This window comes from Cryptomeria japonica, chromosome 8 (assembly GCF_030272615.1).
Source record: "Cryptomeria japonica chromosome 8, Sugi_1.0, whole genome shotgun sequence".
Lineage (NCBI taxonomy): Eukaryota > Viridiplantae > Streptophyta > Pinopsida > Cupressales > Cupressaceae > Cryptomeria > Cryptomeria japonica.
The window spans coordinates 526,173,683-526,194,806 of NC_081412.1; the positions used below are offsets into that span (position 1 = coordinate 526,173,683).

The window sequence follows — 21,124 nt, forward strand, 5'->3', positions numbered from 1 at the left end:
TCCACGTAGATGCAGAAGTAGTCCCGTGAGTGTGCCTCAATCCAACTTCCAACTTCAAGGTGCGGATGAAGGCGTCGAAAATTCGTAGAGCAGAGCCATCTTCCTAAAACATATAGCTTTATATTTAATATTTATCTTACATCATAATTTAGAATGAATCGAAACAAAAATTAATAAAATTATAATTAAATTTACATACACATAGATAGTTCAATCAGTTAGATTTTTTTTTTGATGGAGGTTCAGACCTGCGAGCATGATAGCTTAGCAAGGGCATGAAGTCCGCGAGCTTCCAACTCAGCAAGGGTCTTCACGAAGTATTTTTTGCCACCCGATATAGGGGCACGAGCCAATAGGATGAACCTCTTCGGCTAAGAACCAAGGACTGAGGGGTATCCATTCTGCCAAATTTGTTGGGGGCACGATCATGACCAAATTCACCCCGGGTATCAGTTAGATTTTTACAGTCAAAACTTACCAGATATTGTATTTATAATCGCTTGAAAAAATTCAAAATCGGAGATCTCAACTGAATTATGAGCATCTAATCATAAGATTTTTCTTCCATAATGATTCCAACAGAAGATTCATCCAACTTTTGAATATTCCAACAGAAGATTCATCCACGCACATTAGCTTCCTACTAAATATAACAAAAAGTTCCAAGGGAATATGGACTCAAACATTTAGAGAGATTGTAATTGCAAGATTAAATGCTAAGAATCCTCTTTTTTCTTCCTTCTGGTTTAAGGGAATTGTTCAAACTTTATAGCGCCATCATGGAATTGGTAAACTTGGTGAACCTATTCAGACTTACTAGGTTAATAGCTCCGTGTTTTCTTGATTCTTCACACTTTCATCACTCTCATCTTCCTTTGCACTATTTCACTTAGAATTTTTTCCTCAATTTCAAACTCCTCAAATTAGTTTGATTCGCAACAAACTTGAATGTTATGTATATCTTAAATATATCAATTTAAAATAATATATATAGAGTTAATTTTATTATTATTTTATTTATTATATGTATATGTGAATATATCAATTTTAATATTAATTTTTTATTTTTTTAATAATAGTGTTTTTGATTTAAAAAATGGGAAAGGTTTCTGATTCCAATAAACAACAAAACCAAGAACAGGTGAGTCAAATGGCCCTCACAACCATTTCTTGACCATACAATAAAAGTCTAATGAACCATCAAACAACGATAAAACTAAGAGAAATGTCAATATGAAACAAAAAGACAACAAGTCAACCATAAAGCAACAAAATTTCAAGAATTTTATTTTGATAATATTGTTGTGATTAGAATAGCATGGGAAAGGGCCCGAACCCATTACATTACCATATCACCACCCATATTCACCTAGTTGCAGACATGGTAAAAAATACCCAACACTAGAGCCAAAGGAAAGAGAAGGAGGTGGGTTCTAGAACCACGAGGAATGAAATAAATAATCATAAATTCATTATGAGTCTTATACGTGCAACTTGCACCAAAGATAATGAGACTTAAATTGAAATGCCACATTTGTCCAAGTGTAACCTTTGGACAATGTTATTCAATGCTAAGGACATGTCCTTCCGAATTCTATAATCATTAATATGAGTTGCTAGGTTGGCATGTAGGTCCGCAACCTTATTTCCTTCTCTAAATACTTGAAGGACCATGTGATTTTGGAAAGCCAAGATATTTCAGCATGCATTGTCAATCAAATATTTCACTTGCCAGCTAGATTTTTCTTTATTACTCAATAGATTGATTACATTAATCGAGTCAGCCTTCATAATGATATTGTTCATCTCTTTGTTTTTAGCAATGAGGATGACTTGACAAACCATCACCACCTCAACAAAGTGTAAATTTTGTACAAACAAGTTGATGGCATATGCAAAAATGAGCCTCCCAACATGGTCACTTGGGATACCACCCCCTCACACCTACTCAAGGTTCCTATGAGAGGAACTATCAAAGTTAAGTTTTAGCTACCCTTGGGCAAGGGGGGCCAAATAGTTTCTTTTTTCCTCATGAGATTTGTGTGGTCGACATTACATAAAGATCATTTATTTTCCAAATTGTAGCAATTTTAATTTCCAAATTAGTGGGGTTTCCATTTGGCTCTTTTAGATTGGAACCTTTATTATCTTTTTATGGCATTGCCAATAGTTTCCACTAATACATGACCTAGGGTATTTTTAATTCCTGAAGAGTCTATTATTGTGTTCCTTCCAAAGCCACCAACTCGTGTGAAGTAGAACCATTCACCAAAGTTGAATGATAAGAGGATCAGAAAAGGGAGGGGACCAAATTTCCAACATGCCTTTAATATCTTTTGACACCACCATGAAATAATAAAATGGCCAACCAAGTTCTACCAAATATCCCAAGAATACATGTAGTAAATTAGATTATGACCAATTGACTCTTCCTCCTTTTCACAAAGCACACATCTAAATCAACCAACTACATACAAAATTTATTGACATTATCAATTGTGAGGATTTTTCTATGTTAGACCATCCACAAGAAGAAATGAATCTTATGGATAATGTTAAAATTTTATAGTCTCTTCCAATCGAAAGTGGGGAGCCAAACAAGCTCCAACATCTTAAAACTAGCATTCACAGAATAAACCCTATTGTTAGAACTGGGCCAGATTAGAACATTCTTATGATGGATTCTATAGCATTTTTGGTTATAAAGGTAAACCAAGAAATCATCCACAATAGGGTGTAAATGGGGGTCCACCCAATTTTGCATAATTTTCCACTTTGGGGGGACCATTAAGGAGTCCTAGTTGTCAATGAGCAAAGTACCCAATCTTCTATCAAGTGTAGGTTTCACCATGGAGTAGATAGGATGCCTTTCCAGGGGAATATTAGAAGTCCATGGATCCTACCAAAATATAACTGTGTCACCTTTACTAATTAGCCATCTCACCCCTTGGGCAATAGTATCTCTAATTTTCACTAAATTATTTTATATATTCGAATAATAGTTGAGCTTAAAGGAAGGTAATGTCATCTCTCTTGTTCAGGTTTGTACTTTTTCATTATGTTGGTCCAATCCAAATTCTTATTAATAAGGTTCCAAAAAAAATTCAAAAGAAGAGCCTTGTTCATGAGACTTACCTTTCTAGCCCCCAACCCACCATTAATTGTATGCTTGTAGACGGTATCCCAATCGACTAAAGAGACAATATTCTTGCTTTCATTTTGATAATATTATTGTTTAAATTATATATGTAATTTTTATTGTTACTTTGAAAACTATCCTATGATTTTTTTATTGAATTTTAATATTATTTATTATATAAATACGTGTTGTTTTTTATCATATTATCAAGGAGAAGGCCCTGAACCTATAAAACAACAAAATTAGAGTACAACAATAAAGGAGCTAGCATAAAATAACCAATAAAAAATCCCAACCTATTGTTCCTCGAAAGTAATAAAAAATTAACATGACTCTATAACTAAACATACTAATATTGACTAACCACCACCTTCCGAGCATAATAAAAGTAATATGAGTATCAACAATACTAAAAATTTTAACTATAGAAACTATCTTCACAAAAGTATGATTTAAGTGGCATGCAGGCCCCATACTATCATATATACTAACACTATCATCTACTATCCTAAGCATAGTGTTAAACATAATATTAACTAAGCAAAATAGTTTACTCATTGTTGATTATACTCCAATTTTGTTGAATCCTGTTAACCTGAATCACCTTGGTATCCTCCTGATTGTCTTCATTATCTTCACTACCCTCATCCAACTTTCCTTCCTTTTTCATCTTCCTTGCTTTCTTGTTTATCTTGAGCTATCCTGACACTACCCCCACAGTAGCCTTCCTCATGACACCATCCATGATAGTGCAGAGTGAGCCAAAAGCCTCACACATTTAATCAAAATGTTGACAGTAGTCAATTAGTTTTCTCTTCCAAGTTGAAGACTCTCTCTTTAAGCTCCATATTTTGATCCTCCAGGTTTTTACTACTTTCTTTCTATGATGGCAGATCTAGTGAATAGGGAACCATCTCCACATCCTCTTGAGGAGTTGAAGGTTGTGAGTTCTAGTCAGAATCCTCTAATTCATCCTCAGACTTGCTCTCTTCTTCCATTGTCTCTTTGTACCGTTCTTCTTGTTCCTCTTCTTCAACCTAAAATTCTTCCTCCTGTGAATCCTCATTAGATATATCCTTCATTCCCTCCAGGTTAAAGGCTTCCTCGAGATTAGTGGCCATCTCCTTAGTCTTGGGCACAATCTTCTTCTCCTTTGAAAGTAGCCTAGCAGATATTCTTTCCTTTGAACTACCCCCCTTTCATTCCCTCTCCAGAATCCTCGCCTCATTATCTGAGTCATGCAGGTCAAGATCAATTGTGATGCTCTTCCTAACATAGTCCTTCTCTTTCTTTTTTTCTTTTGGAGGGCTTCTTTTGGGGGTATCCATTTTTCTTTTGTCTGGATTAATTTTAAAGAGGGTGGCTTCAAGGGGCTCAATTTTCTACAACATTAGCATTTTCTTACCTTTAAGATTAGCTAGTGGGGTGGAATTAGGAGAGTGTAGAGGTTTTGACTCAATTAATTCAATTTTCATAGAGGACCCCTACTTTTTCTTTTTAGGCTTATCACTACTAGGTAAAGAGAGTAAACAATTTTAGTTCAGGGAACGGTCAAATTCATATTTATACATTGGATAGATCAAACCTTGGTGGAGCGGCAGATTTGCCCCATTTGCAATATAAGACTTTAGGGATGTAAACAAGAAATAAGGTAGGTTAATTATTTCCCCATGTCTTATGTGGTTTAATATGGTGAAATGGTACCCATGAACTAAATTGTAGCGATCCTCTAATGTGAAATATTTCATTACAAAATAGCTAGCTATGGGATAGGGTTTTGGGAGAGTAAAGCGACCATACCCATTTTGAACCACCAACGACTGTAAGCCCTACTCAAGGAGCTTCTTCATGTAATTTTTTTTTTTGTTATTATTATTATTATTACTATTATTATTATTATTTGGATAAAAGTGGCAAAACCACTGAATAATTTTATTAATATAAAAAGGATTACAAAAGCCTCGTTCAGACATGCATATTGGCATGAAAGAACCAGGCAAAGAAAACCTCTGATTATAGACTTTGATCAAAAACCCATATAAAGATATCAATTTGACAACACCCTATACATGATAATAGAGCTAAACCCAACCCAGTACAAACCAAGAAGCCTTGTACAACAACCCCCCCCCCCCAACCCATAGTGGTCAAGCCACAAAATTACAAGTAAAACCACAATAAGGGAGTAAACCATAATCAAAAATGTAAAAAGATAGAGCATAATCCACATCACTAGAAGAATAGAATGATTAGACCAAGAAGGCGTTAACCAAAGCCTGAACCATAGGAGAATCCAAAATAAAATCAATGCAAATAGTGAGAAAACAAGAAACCACTTCAGATATGCTAGTATCTGCATTTTCCACCAACCAAGATTTACCCACCACCTTCCTAATTGCCTAAAAAGAATTCAGAGAACACAGATTAAAAGTACAGCTGAGTTTCTCGTTATCGTATGCATGAGAGTCAAAAAAATCGCCAAAATTTTGAGGAACAAAGACTTTGTATCAGACTTTTGATTGAGCAAGTAACATAAGGAAAAAAGAAAAAATTGCACAACTGAAAGAACCACCAATGCCACAAGGTTCATATTTCCTGAGCATATATAATATAAATCTCATAAAAGGTGACATTATAACATATACTGCTTAGCAGTGATGCTTGACATCCCGCACGAGTTGAGAGAGTCGACTTAGGAAGTATATCGAACACCAATAATCAAAATTAAATTACATATTCCTCAACGACATGACCAAACCAGGTGAATAAAAAATAGAGCACCACAACATCAAGCAATCTCCAAAATAATTGCAATGACAAGATATGGACAATGTACATCCAATGCGATATGATAGATACTATGATATAAATTTACATCCCAAGATAGTCAAGTATGAGAGAAACAAATGAAGGCCACCAATATAAATGATGATACTTACAACCCAAATGAAGCAATTTAAAGTTGCACAGAGTAATCATTACCGAGTCAGGCCAAATAAAGGCAAGCCCACATAGGAGAAGCATGGGAAGGACCACCCCCCAATGATAAAGACTCAAGGGCATTACATTAGTAAAAATGTAGCCACATATTCAAAACATAGAAAGTACCACCCCTAATGCAGCACAATCAAGTATTCAGACTAAGGAGGGGTGACAACCAAGCAACTTGATTGAAAATAATCCTCAAAACAAGAAAAAAAAAATCTCATTGGTTCAAGACAACCCACCAAAGTTCCTAAAATAAGAGTATGTTATTCCTTTAATTAAAATGCTAATATGAAAATAAATTATGTTAGGGCACATGAAGCAATGAATATTCCATTATAACGTACAACAAACCGAGTATATTAGGAAGATAGCAAGCACCCTTACGAATGATACACACATAAAGTGTACATCATCCGAAATAGTGCAAATACTATCATATCCTACCATAATCAATAGTCATAAATATACTCAAGGCGAAAAACAACCTCAATTAACCAAGAAATAGTAAATGATCACCTCCATAGATCTAATGCAATAAAAATTTGTGGATCATTACATCATACCGGAATAAAAAACTAGAAAGAAGCCTCCAATTTATTGCTTTTACAAATAAGGTACATACCCAAGACTAAGCACTTACATGCTTACCCTTTAATATAATGTCAATCAATTCATATTAGAACACTTTTGTTCAATAAAAAAGGAAGGAATTTCTAAAGAAACAACATCCAAATGATCAGCTTGTTCATCAATTGCCTTCTTGGCTAAAAAATCTACAACTCTATTAACCTCTCTATAACAATGTGAAATGGAATAGGAATCCAAAAATGAAATTTTCAATAGAATTTGATGTAACAAATATTGAAGATGCTAGGAGTGACTTCTCCTATTAGTAACAACTTGAAACGTAACCATGGAATCTCCCTGAATAATGGTATTTTTAATAACAAGGGAAATGGCCAAGTCAAGGCCAAAAGATAATGCTTGAAACTCAACATTATTATTAGTCCCAATTCTAATATCATGACACCTTGCTTTCACTGTGATTGAATTATGATAAAAAATGACTGCTTCAGTGCTTGCCTTACCAGGATTCCCCTTGGAGGCACCATCATTATTTAATTTAAACTTAGAATGAGAGGGGGAGGCACCATTTGGCATTTTTCCTTTTGATGAATGAGGCAAAGTTATTAGCAACCATAGAGTTCTATAGAATTTTCATATTACAGACACCCCATTTACCGTAGGGTTCTATAAGAGTTTTTCACCATGCAAAATGTCTCTTAACCATATATCCCAAGTCCCAAAAAAGAGAACCCCAAAAAGGATTGACTAGCTCTAAACCAGTACTAGTATATAGATAGGACAAAGCACAAATTCTAACTAGGAACCGATCATCCTAAACTCAAACGAGTCTTGCAAATATTCATTATCTAAATCTTCCACCATGTTTGGAGCCTCCACCTACATTTTCCCTTCAATCCATTCTAGTAGAATGTAGGTTTTGATCCAATCTGGGTTCTCACTTTCTTCAATCTTCATCTAGTTCTGCAGAAAATTCAGTCCTCTAGTTGCTGAAGGCTTGTTGTCCTAATACTCTTCCTCATCATCCATTAGAATTAGGGGAAACTTTGGCACCTCTTTAACCATCTTCTAGTAATCCTTAGGATTGGGAATCTAATGATTTTCTAAATTCATCAAGACACCATCTATCCCTCCCAAGAACTGCCTTTTAACTACTTTCTTCCATAACAACTTTGCTTTTTCCTCACTCAACCCAAGGTCCAGTAAAATTTATAGAAACATAGAAGAGATATCTGTATTTCAACTCAATATCTATGGTTTGTGTTTAGAAATTCCTTCCAAAATAGACATCATCGCATGTAGGACTCAATAGATGGTTATAATTGTTATAACTTTAGGTCATGCACAACTAATATTGCATATTTGATGTAAATATTACTTGATAAAATTTACATGAGAATCATTAAGTGACAAAATATTACATTTATGGTGGTTGATGTAGATGCAGAGATGAAATCCATCAAGTGAATGTGAATTCATTTAAAATTATATATTTATCTACTTGAGTTTTAGTCAATTGTTATTTCATCTAAAAATGCACATATTTTTATGTTACCTATCCAATGCAAACATCTTGCGTGAGATACATTTGTTAGTATAACACAAAAGAGTGATAAATATTTGATGTGACTTAATTAATAAAGCATGATAATTACAATGAGGAATTCATAACAAGAGAGGTTAGGTTATAATTTGCTAATGAGTGTCAAAACACATCATGTGCATATTTTTGAAGTACTTTAGGGGAAAATTGGTTGATAGAGTGGATGTGTAACAACATATACTTTGAGAAGAAACCTTTCAAATATTTTATAGAAACTTTGGAAAATCCACAACAAAAAGGAATAATATACTTTTCAATTTTGTTGATATTGAAAATAGAATTTTAGAATAGTTGGTAGTATTTTTTTCATATCATTTTGTTGTAATTTATTGAATAATATTTTTTAATTACTATATAATGTTTATGGTGATTCAATATTTAAATTTTATATCAATATATAATTTTAAAAAAAAATGTTTAAAAATGTATTTGTATAGAACATTAAAACTAACCTCTTCAAATAGAGCATGACTTAGGCCCAATTTTTTTATATATAATAGAATGTGTCCATCTTTAAACATTAAAATTTAAAACTTGAAGTAGTTTTATTTATTTAGTAGAAAATATTTATCAAATGTGGGTAATGAGACTCTACTAAACAATGTAAAAATAGTCAACAAATTTTAGAAATAGCTAAGTAGTGATATATTATCACTTACAAATTCCTTGGTATATAGTTTTGATTAGAGGGGAAAATAGGTTTTGAGGGGACCAGAAACCTCGTACAACAAGTTTTGAAGGGACCCAAAACCTTCAGATCAAAGAAGGATTCATTGCCCGAAATAAACAGTTACCAAAAGATACAATGATGAAAACCAACGACCCAAACTTAGCCTAGCAACAAAGAAAAAATAGTGAGATCAAGTTGAAAAGGAGGAAGGCCAAAGCGTTATGCAACAAGGGTTTTAACAAGGCACCCTTAACCTTAACATAGAGAAAACATGGGTTTTTCCAGGCCCCCATGATTTTTTTTATCTCAAATCCACAACAGTCAGATTCTTGATGATACACATACAAGCATAATCTGAGACCAAGTGGTTTTGAAAGGCTCACCAATTCTTCATATTGGGTTTTAAAATAGCTCCCATAACCAACATAGGGTTTTTCTAGTATCCCTTAACCACAACAATGGGTTTTAACAAGGCTCCCATAACCAACATAGGGTTTTTCTAGTATCCCTTAACCACAACAATGGGTTTTAACAAGGCTCCCATAACCTTAATCTTGAGGATGAACAGGTCTAAGATAACCAAACCCTTCAAGAACTCCACCTCAATAGGAGAATAAGGGGAGAGAACATGAAACAAAGAGGCCTCATAATCCATACAGTTGAGAAACAACTCACCAACAATAGTCCACCAGCACCTCCTAACATCACTCATAGCAACCAACTCCCCCTCAATAGAAGAAGGGTCTTCTCTAGAACACACCATCTCCACCGCAATAGAAGAAAAAGCCACCTCAATAAGACAATCTAAAGAAAACTAGAGATGCTGAGAATGAGACAAGACGAAAAATCTGTTGGGTTTTAAAAAGGCTCCCAGAACCTTAAAGAAGAGAAGCATCACAAACCCTTCAAACACCAAGAGAAAGGATTCCACTAATAACCCCACCTCCATAGGAGTAAAAAGCCAGAGAAATGGAAGCCTGGTGAAGCAGGTATCAATGCATCCAACCAATAGAAACAGGGCACACAAGATCTCCAATGAAAGCATAAGCCCCCACAAACCAAAATACCAAACAAGATCCCAAATAAGAGAAAGGGTAACCCACAGGGCCAAACCTGTGAACAGACAACTGGAATAGAGAAAAGCACCATAGGAGCAACGTCGAGGATACCAGCCAAATCCACACCATTGGACAAGAAAGGAGGACACAAAGCTCCACAAGAGGTGGTCCTCAAGAAGAAGAGCATCAACCCCAAAGGGGGAAGCAATGAAGACCTCCCAAACAGGGCTATCCACCAAACCACCAGCGATCCAAAAACGAGGAACGTCAGCATCTTCCGTAGAAAACCTGACCGCACACCTTCTCCAAAAGCCACTAACCAAAAACCCAGCAACAAGATGACCGCCGTGCTCAAGGCTATGGGCAAAAACAGAGGGCCAGATGAAATAAAGGTGGCAGCCCAAAGCTGGGAGAACAACACTGCAATAGGGGGAGCAAGCACGAACACCCCAGAAAAGGTCAACCCCATTGCCATTGCCCTCTCCTTCATCCGAATCAACAACATCCTCTGTCGAAACCCTCACAGAACTCCTTTGCCCGCTCCCGCCCGCTTCCTCATTTCAAAATAACATATTTACCTTTTTATTAATTCCTTGGTATATAGTTGATATTATTTCACACTCAAGTATAAGGATAAGAAACAAATTGAATAGAAAATTTCTCTAACTTTCGAATGAAGAATCGTCTCTTGAAATCAATTCATCTTACCAAACATCATTTGGTTGATTGATTGGTCAACTAGTTGAAAATAGTATTTTACATTTATCATTGGTAGTTGAAAGAAAGGAGAATGGTTTCTATAAGAACTTCAATATTGAGAAGATTAATAATAAAGGTTGGTTTGAGTTTTGTTAACAAATACATAAAGGTTGAACATATGAGATTGTGTGAGGTATAAAAAATTCAATACATAGATGAAAATGAAAGAAGTGAAAGTGACAGATTATAGATGTGAATTTCTTTTAACTGATTTCATATAAGAACCATCATATATAGATAAGAAAAAGAATATTTGCATACTTATTAAAGACAAATAATATTTAATACTAAACTTTTTAATTTATTTAGAACTAAATTGAATAATATTATATTTAATTAATTTTTTAATGAATATTTGATTTAACTTTGAAAATTGCATTTCTTGAACAGAATCTCTGAAGTACAAAAAAAATTAAGTATTGGGTTTGTTTGATTCCTTGGGTGATTTGTGATTTAGCTTTTGGTTTCATTCAGGAAAAAGATTTTTTTGTGGCAAAATATTGCATTTCCGAACGCATTCTCTCAAGAAAAAACCATTAAAAACTATTGCATTCCGTTGGTTCCATGGATGCCTTCTCATTTAGTATTATACTTTCTCATGACTTCATTCAATGATGCATTTCCTGAGTTCCTTCGTGATTAAGACAGAAAAAAAACTCAACAGATGAAAACATTTCCTGAACTAGGAAATTCTCCGTACAATAACTGAATGACATTACATTATTCTGCACGAATGGGGGTTTTCATCACTGAATAAATCTGTCAAGTTATCGTCTACAACTGTAGAGTAGGGAGGACTTTGATAATAGCCATGGCTGCTGCCATTGTATCCATGCTTACGGTAATTGTAAGTGGAAACAAACGTTTGTCTTTCATAATAACGCTCAGTATAAGAAGTAAACTGGACATCATAAGGATAAGGCCACACCTCTGCCTTTTTCCCACATCCTCTCACAGCCTTTATAACCTTTTTACGATCGATATAACCAGTCACTGTAACTTTCTGCTTTGACATGTCGATCTCCACGTTGTCTACACCTATTGTTTCAAAACCCAACAAAATATTCAGAAATTCTAACAATACATGATTTGTTTTATGTTAGTTATAAACTAAGTTGAAAGCATGAGAAATTAATCTACCTTGGAGTTGAGAGAGAGCCTTGCGAATTTTTCTTTCACAGCCACCGCAATCCATATTTACTTGCAACTCCACAATCTGCAATGCCTGCAATAAAGCTTTTCTGTTTTATTAGTAACGCACATAAAATCCCATGAATAAATTTATCTTCAATTAGTGAAGAAATGTTTGTAATTCTTGAACAAAACCCTAATTGAGATGCAAGGAAACTTGGTCTTACGGTCATTGTATAGCCTCAAGATGAAAGGATATAATCGAGCTAATTTAAGATGTCTGGGATTCAGATTTCAATTTATAAGCGAATGCTGTGAGTACGGAGGCGAGGAAGGTGAGAGGAATGGAACTTGGCGTGCTTGACAAGTTCAACAATTCCATGGCGGTGATATCAAGGCTGAGCAATTGTTATAAAAACAAAAGTAAAACAATAAGAAATGAAAAAGGAACTCTGCCATGAGTCTTCCTAAATGATAGGGAAGATGAAGCTATCACGAATCTTCTTCTTCAGCCGAAATATTTTTATGACTTTCTAAGAAGGCCTTGTTCAGTGCAAGCTTCCTTTTGTTGTTGTTTTGTGTTATATTTAAATAATGGAAAGCGAGTTCGTTGTAAAATATTCGCATGATGGGCAAGGTTTTGTTATTCATTAATTAATTTAAGTTGTAGCGAGCTCATAAACACCATATCTGAGAACGTTAGGAGCTTGATTTGTTGGTAAATTTCTATGGGCAAGACTTCTATTAATTCTTTACAATTTAATTAATATTAAAGATTACCAAGTTGTGTATATGTATGATAGGAAGAATTTAAGAAAACAAATAAAAGAAAACAAGTTTTTTATTCTATATTAGTAAGTTCATATTATTACTATTGAATAATATTTTTGTGATAATGGTAAAAGACAAAGTTTCATCAATCATACAAGGATATTGATATTTCATTTTAATTTAAATATTAGAATATAGATAAATAATAGATTAATTTTTAATAAGATTTATATTATTTTGATTTTTTATTTTTTTATCAAATTTATATGTATTAATGTAAGATATTATTGTTGTGTTCTATCTTAATAATATTGGAGAGGGTTCTTATATTTAGTGTACTTGTTATGAATTGTCTATTTGTGTAGTTACCATATACAACATTTATATGCTTGGTAGTTGTTTCAATGGTGTACCAATCTTAAAGGGTCATTGAATTCTCATCTCTTACTGTTTCTCAATCCTTCTCACAATTCACATGTAATACTCATTAGTACCTTTATATCGTGATCAATTGAATGTTGCACAACTTAATCTACCATTTTATTCTCTTCATATATAACAATGCTAACATTTTTTGTTCCTAATTCATAGTCAATCTAGTGTTCACTTTCTTCAATTTAAATTTCTAAAACCTTATAAATCACAAATTTGTGAACCTAGAATAACTGTTTAGATTTCAACTTCGTTATTTGTTTAGATAGGTAGTTCTTTCAAGTTGTAGCTATTATTTTTCCTTCTAATTTTTTATTACAAAATCTACAATTGATAAATATCCATATTAACTTAGGTGTTGGGAAAAAATTAGATAATGATTTTCAAACAACATTTCTTTTTACTAGAACAAGGATATAGGGTTTTCTTGCTAGTTCTTTCCCTATTGAGCTCTTGAACTAGCTTAATAATATAAATATATATATATATTAGTGGCTCTGTCCACTTTTGCAAAAATAATAATAATAATAATAATAATTTTACTAAAATTTAAAGATAAAAATTTAAGAAAATTCTTCTAAAATCTACCACCTTCTAGAAATAAAAAATATCATAAAACCAACAAAACATAAAATCTCATAGAAATGAGCATGATCAAATCAAATCATAATGAAAAATTGAAACATCTTAAAAAATGTAATTTTTTTTTATCAAAACAAAATATTTTTAATATAAAAACAAAATATAAATTAACCTTTTATTGATCTATACATTTCAAAACTAAAAATATAAATTGAATAATAATATATTTCATTTTTCTACCCTTTTTTTAACTTTTCATCTAAAACATCTATTCTATGATAATATAATAATATAAATTATAAATTTATTCGCATTCAATACAAAGTACAAACATTTTGATGTAGAAAAATCTCGATCTCCATATTGAACATCTGTCCACTAAATTGTGAGCATCTAATCGTAAGATTTTTTAAACAATTTTTTCAATTGAAAAACAAGCAAAAGAGAAAACGATCAGAATTCCTCAATAAGCTATAATCTTCTCCAGGAGAAGAATACAATTTTCCAAGAGAATAATGACGTAAACAGGGAGCTGTAATTGGATAGCTTAGATACTAAGAATCCTTTTCCTTTAGTTTTTAAAAATATCCTTTTTGGCTGTAAATTATTTGTTCAGAATTTATAGCGCGGCCATGGTCTAAACTTGGTGAAAAAGCCAAAGTTAGGGCAAGGGTTTAATATAAGATGTTTTCTTGTAAATGATGATATATACACTAACAATTTTTCTGATATATTTGATATCTTTCTACATTCAAGTATGGACAAATTTAGTAGATTTTTATGAATTTCATAGGAAGAATTGTTTCTTAAAGTTTTTTTATGTTAGCTATCATTCTTTGGCTGATTGATTTGTGACTTAGTTGATAAAAATATTTTATATTATTATTGACAAATGTATGTATAAAGCATGGTTACTATAAGAATTTCAAGCACACAAGAATTGATCATGGTTACAAAGTGTGAGTTGTGGAAGTTCAACACATAAATGAAAATAAAAGAAGATGAAAGTGACAAATAAATATCAATTTATTTTAATTGATATCATATAAGAACCACTATCATAAACAAAGAAAAAATATTTGCATACTTACCACTACAATTTCTTTATATATATGTAATTAATTTCTTAAACGATTTGACTGATATCTTACTTCAGAAAGACATTGAAAAAAAATTAGATTTCTTTAATACATTCTTTACAAAACATTTACAAAGTATTGGGTTTCCTTAGTTCCTTGGGTGATTTATCATTTAGCTTTTGCTTTCTTTGGAGAATACTAAAATACTAAAATAAAAAACATCAAAAAAAATATTACGTTTCCTAATTCATTATTATGATCAAAACTTCCAATTGGAAGATTCTAAACGCTAGCGAAGATGAATCTGCAATACATCTTCTTTTGCCTGAATTTTTTTATGCGTTTCTTAGGAGACTTTGTTTTATGAGAGATTTCTTTCATTGTTGTGTTTTTGGGTTCTATTTTAATTCAAGAAAGCAAGTTCACTGTGAAGTATTACCACGATTAGCAAGGCTCCGTTATTCTTTTAGTTTAATTTGCAGAGAATTCATGAACACAATATTGTGAATGCTCGTTGCTTGGTTGGTTTGTAAATTAGTATGGGTAAGATTATATCAATTTTTTATACTTAATATTAACAAGTGCTACATAATGATTAGTACTTACCTTTCTAGTAATTTAATTTACTTATTGAATAGTTATAACCATAATTATTATTAAGTCTTAATTTTAATTTAAATGATAATTATATTATTTAATAATAACTAAAATTATAATTATAATTTAATTATTCTAGAAAATTAAGATTTTTATTGAAGTTGAGGAAAAATCAATTCTACAGCTCCCAAAGATCACCTAAAACCTGTCATAGAAAGAAAGAAAAAAAAATAGTTATGGAGGTCAGAATTCAAAGATTCAGAAAAGAGGATACAGTTGTTATGAAAATACAAAGAGAGAATCCTTATAAGAGGGTACTCGAAACCCTAAAGAATTATAAGATTCCTAAGTTTAGCTTAAGTATAGAGTATAATAGACTAATAATTAAATAAATAATTATTAGCTAATAAAAGATTACTCTAACACCCCCTCTTAAGATGTACTTAGGGAGTAGCTAAAAATTAACTAAGAACTAAAAAAGCATGTAAAAAATGCAGGAAAGCAACAATGAATCCTGACAACTAGGCCTGATGAGGTACCCAAGTACAATAAAATCTCTATAAAGTGGAGAAAAAGGAGAAAACCCTGTGGGAACAAAGATCCTCTCCAAGAAGAGATGAAAACTCAAGTGAAGGACTAAAAAGCCTCCAAACAAGACTGTTCCAGAAGATAGGAACAAAAAAAAGAGAATGAAGAATACCACTAAAGCATGAAATAGCTGCAAACATTCTCTAAGAGTAACTATTGATCTAAAGAACCTCCACTGAAATAGAACGTGATTAGGTAGAGAAGAGTGTAATCTGCATGAGTGCCCTCAAACGAGACTACTTGAATCAGATGGCAAACAAAGGCAAACAATTGAACTCGAAGACACAAATGGCATGAAACACCAATGCCTGATGAGCTGATCAATTGAACCAAGGAAGCATTAGAACAATAAGACAAACTTCCCCATAATGATGAAAAGGGAGAGGGACAGGTACACTGAAAATAAAGGCCAATAAGAACTGCATGACAAAGAACCAGGAACATCGAAGGTGCAAAGAAAGTACATAGTGTCGTGGAAGGAATACTCACTTCACACACATCATGAAGCTAATGTCGTGGAAGGAACACTCACGTGACAAAGATATATGGCAAGCAAAGGCAAACATCAACCCCCCCATGACACTTTATAAGTAGTGCATGTACAATAAGACACAAGATGTGCAAGATCCCAAGTATACAATGTATGATGGCACTTTATCTCAGTGCGTTTGCATAAATAAAATGCTACAATGATCAAAAGAGATAGAAGAATGGAAACAGAAAGAACAACCAAAGACAAGACATCCTACCCAAAGAAAAAAGAGATACTAGGACTTGAAACATCCAAGATATTCACCAGAGTGATGAAAAGAAAAAAAATGAATAAAATATACTTGGAGCAGAATCTGGCAAGAAAACTCATATGAATGGAAAGAACACAAAACAAGCTTTCCAATTGTATTTTTTTTTTTGAAAAATGGAGTTCGGATGCTCAAGTTATGTCTACTGGAGTGCAAAAATGAACCTTTGGCTCTGATACCATATTCGAGTTGAGGAAAAATCAACTCTATAGCTCCCAAAGATCACCTACATGCAAACCTGTCAAAGAAAGAGAGAAGCAAAATAGCTATGGAGGTCAAAATTCAGAGATCTAGAAAAGAGGAGTTATATTGATTGTGCAACAAGAATGCAATTCAATAATTACAGTTGTTATGAAAATACAAAGAGAGAATCCTTATAAGATGATCGCAATAGGGTATTTGAGGGAGGCCCATATTTTTATAACTAGGTGGGGATGTTCACTAAACCTTAGCATGCTGGATTTAACCCTTCGGAGGATCTCCTGAATCAGATCCCAGTGTGGGTTCAATTACCTCATTTTCTGGTGGAATATTGTTGGGAGGATGTGTTGTGAATGCTAGCTTCATTTCTTGGAAAGCCAGTTGGATCTTCAATGCAAACCTTAGGGAGAAAGGTAATGACTTTTTCATGTGTTTGTGTTAAAATTGATCTTAATAAGCCTTTACCAAATGCTATAGATATATGTGTGGGCTCTTATTCTTGGGTCCAATAGCTTGATTATGAGACTTTGCCATTCCAGTTTCGTCTATGCCATGAGTATGGTCATTTGCAATGCAAGTGCCCTAGGTCTAAATCGACTGAGAATCAACTTCAACAGTTGTCCCATAACCTTGATGGGGTTGATAAAGGAAAAGATTCCATGTCTAGCGAGGCTGTGGGTGTTGGGATTTCATTTCAGTTAAGATAGAGAATAGGAACTGAGGTCAACAAAGATCTTTGCAAGAGAGTTGGGAGGAGGATACCTTTAACAGAATTGAAGCCTTGGATGATCTTAGCCAGTAGGAGGTGAATTTGGGGATCATTCCTTTGGATCATAGTGTATCAAGGTTGATTCCTGATAGTGTGAACTTAGATACTACCTAGGTTTTTCAGGAGGTTTGGAGTCAACAGATGGAGATGGATCAGTAGGTAGTGGCCCATGAGGGACCCATCTCTAGTACTGAAGTGAAGATAGTTGGTGGGGATGTTTTTCTTGTAGCACAAAAATTGGACTCTGCTAGGGTTAAAAGTAATAAGATCTCTTTACATCTGCATCTTCTTTAGAAAGACATTAAAAAAGGAGCAACAGAGAAGATTTCGAAGGTTGGCAGAAAGAAGGACTCGGATAAGATCAAATTTATGTGGGGAGAATTTAGTTGAGTCAAGGTCAGTAAAGACTTTGGATTCTCATTTTTCTAATCCCTCGAAATGATTGTGCTATCATGGAATGTGAGGGGCTTGAATAGTGGCCCTAGATAAAAAGTTGTTTGGGAATTGATAAGGAGTCATTCTCCTGATGTCCTTTTCTTGCAGGAAACTAAATTGTCTATGGATATTATGTTGGTTCTGGTACCAAAGATATGGGGGAGAGGTGAATGTCAGTGTATTGGGGCATCTGGCTCCTTTGGAGGTGTGTCTTGTCTTTGGAACCCCTTGAGGATTCATCCTATATGGTGGGTTTCTTCTAGATCATCTTTATCCGAGGTTGCCTCTAGTCTTGAGATTGGGGAATATATCTTGCTTACTAACATTTATGCCCCCACTGATCTTCAAGGTAAACAGAAATTGCAATCTCATATTACTTTTATGCATGGATTTTTTCCTTTCCATTCATGGATTATGACGAGTGATTTCAATGCCATCTTAGAGTTGAGTGAGAAGAAGGGTGGTGTTATGCGATTGGAGCCTTCTTCCTTTCTTCTTCGGGATAGTATATCAACCTTGAATCTTGTTGATATCAAGCTTGGTAATGGTTTTTTCACTTGGAACAATGGGAGGAGAGGGGAGTATTGGATTGTGGAGAGGCTGGATCACTTTCTGGTTTCTAATTTTTGGGTTGGTGGGGAGTGGTCCGCATGCTCTGAGATTTTAGATTGGAGACATTCGGACCACTAACCCATCAAATTGGTGTCTACTTCTGCTCGATTCGCTCACATTCCTTCATTCAAATTCCATCTTATGTGGTTGTGATATTCTTCTTTGCGGGATCATGTTGTGGAGTGGTCGAAGAAAGGGAGGCCAGCCTTTGGCATTGCTATGTACACTTTTGCCAAGCAGCTGCAATTTGTTAAGTTTCAGCTTAAATGGTCAAATCGTCAATATTTTGGTAATATTTTTCATGCTAAGAAAGCTTCTCAATTAGAGTTGAATGGCATTATAAGAGAGATATGAGAGAATGGATTGTCAGCAGCCTTTCTTAAAGAGGAAGACATGATAGTCAAGGATTTAGATGAGAAGGAGCTTAGGGAGGAAATCTACTAGAAACAGAGAGCTCGTATTGATTGGCTTCAAGTGGGGGATAAGAACACTATGTTCTTTTTTAATTCATTGAAAGAAAGAAGACATGGAAATTTCATCCCTGTTCTAGTTAATGATAAAGGTGAGTAGTGTTTATCCTTGCAGGAGATTTCTAGGGAGTCTATGTAGTATTTCCAATCCCTTTTAAGTGAGGATTCTCAGGGGGAATCAGAAGAGGAAAATTAGGGTCTTGCTTGTATTCCTTCTCTAGTTACTAGGGAGATGAATGAGAAGCTTATGGGACCTATTTTGTTGGATGAACTAGAGAGGATTATGTTCCATATGAAGAAGGGGAAAGGTCTTAGACTGGAAGGGTTTCCCATTGAGTTCTATCAAGAATTTTGGGATATTATCAAATTGGACTTATTGAAGGTGGTCCAAGAGTCCTAGAGGAATAAGCAGATTCTTTGAGCTTTGAATGCAACTGTCATTGCACTCATCCCCAAGTGTGATGGGGTTGACCAGTTAGGCCAGTTCCACCCTATATCTCTCTGTAATATGATTTATAAGATTATTTCTAAGCTAATAGGGGAAAGGTTGAAGAATTTTCTTGGGGTGTCATTTCTGAGGAGTGGAGTGGGTTTATGGAGGGTCGTCAAATCTTGGATGGAGTTGTCATTTCTACCGAGACCATTCATTTTATGGCAACTTCCAAGGAAAAAACTATGTTTATCAAGCTGGACATGGCAAAGGCTTATGATAGATTATGTTGGTCCTTTCTCCAGAAGATTCTTAGGTCCTTTGGTTTTGTTGATGAATGGATCCAATGGTTAATGATTTTTGTTTTGTATACCTCACTCTATGTGCTAATTAATGGAGATCATACTGAGTTATTTGGTGCGTCGAGGGATCTTCACCAGAGGGACCCTCTTTATTCATTCTTCTGGCTGAGGGTCTGGGGAGACTGAATAAGTATATTGTGGGTTTGGGTATTATTAATGCTTGGAGTTGGGGTAATGACATACCTCCTTAGTCCCATTTGTAGTTTGTACATGATACGACTCTGATGGGACTAGCTAGGATCAGAGAAGCTATAAATTTGCGTAAAGTTTTGGATGTCTATCTTGTTGCTTCTGGACAACTGATCAATGAGGATAAATCTTCCATTCTCTTCTTCAACACACTTGAAGATATTCAGTTGAGGATTTCTCATATCTTGAGATTCTAGGTCGGTTCTCATCCCTTGACTTACCTGGGTATTCCTATCTCTACTGGTAATCCTCCCAGGGATTCTTGGCAGGCTATTCTGGATAAATTTCACATGAAGGTTGAACATTGGACACACAGATGGTTATCCTTTGTTGGTCAAGTGCAACTGATCCAGTCGGTGGTTCATGCTCTTTTGATTTATAGGTGTATGCTCCAAGTGGCCCCAAAGTGGTTTATGAAGGAATTGGATTCTTTGGCAAGGCAATTCTTATGGGCAGGCAACCTTTCCTCCTATAAATGGAGCCTTATCAAATGGAAATTGGTGAGCAGCTTAAAATAGTTGGGTGGGCTTGGCTTAAGGTAGTCTACTTTATTTGAGGAGGCTTTGGCAGGAAAAATTGTACTAGAGGTGGTGTGTTGAACAAGATAGAAGCTGGGCTAGGATTTTGTCTTACAAGTATTTGGAGAGGATCTTGAAGGATCCCAAGATATCCACTTGTGTAAAAAGGCTCTACAATTTGGAGTACTCTCAAGAAAGGGGTTTTACTGATAAAAGAAGAACTTTTTTGGATCTGTAAGAGGGAGGAAGAGGTTCCTTTTTGGTTTGATTCTTGGGATGGCTACCCCCCCATTATTGATCAGTTTCCTAATTTAGTGAATCTTTGACCCAGGTTCCTGGAGGCATGCTGGTCTAGA

At 34.3% G+C, this 21,124-nt stretch overlaps 1 protein-coding gene across 1 annotated transcript; it reads right to left on the bottom strand.

Moving 5' to 3' along the window:
* Positions 1–11,517: 11,517 nt before the first annotated feature.
* Positions 11,518–20,273, bottom strand: LOC131055404 (heavy metal-associated isoprenylated plant protein 29-like). The gene is made up of 3 exons (XM_057989861.1): positions 20,245–20,273; positions 11,943–12,043; positions 11,518–11,840 (listed from the first exon to the last, which is right to left on the bottom strand). Exons 1-3 carry the CDS (start codon positions 20,271–20,273, stop codon positions 11,518–11,520), a joined length of 453 nt encoding a protein of 150 aa, XP_057845844.1.
* Between the last annotated feature and the right edge of the window lie 851 nt (positions 20,274–21,124).

Bases quoted from the DNA above. Each gene is read 5' to 3' on its own strand.
- LOC131055404 (XM_057989861.1), bottom strand. From the start codon at position 20,273: ATGTACAAACTACAAATGGGACTAAGGAG. The intron at 12,044-20,244 runs GTATGTCATTAC...CTAATAAAACAG, and splicing joins CTACAAATGGGACTAAGGAG to AAAAGCTTTATTGCAGGCAT. The intron at 11,841-11,942 runs GTAGATTAATTT...TTGAAACAATAG, and splicing joins GGCTCTCTCTCAACTCCAAG to GTGTAGACAACGTGGAGATC.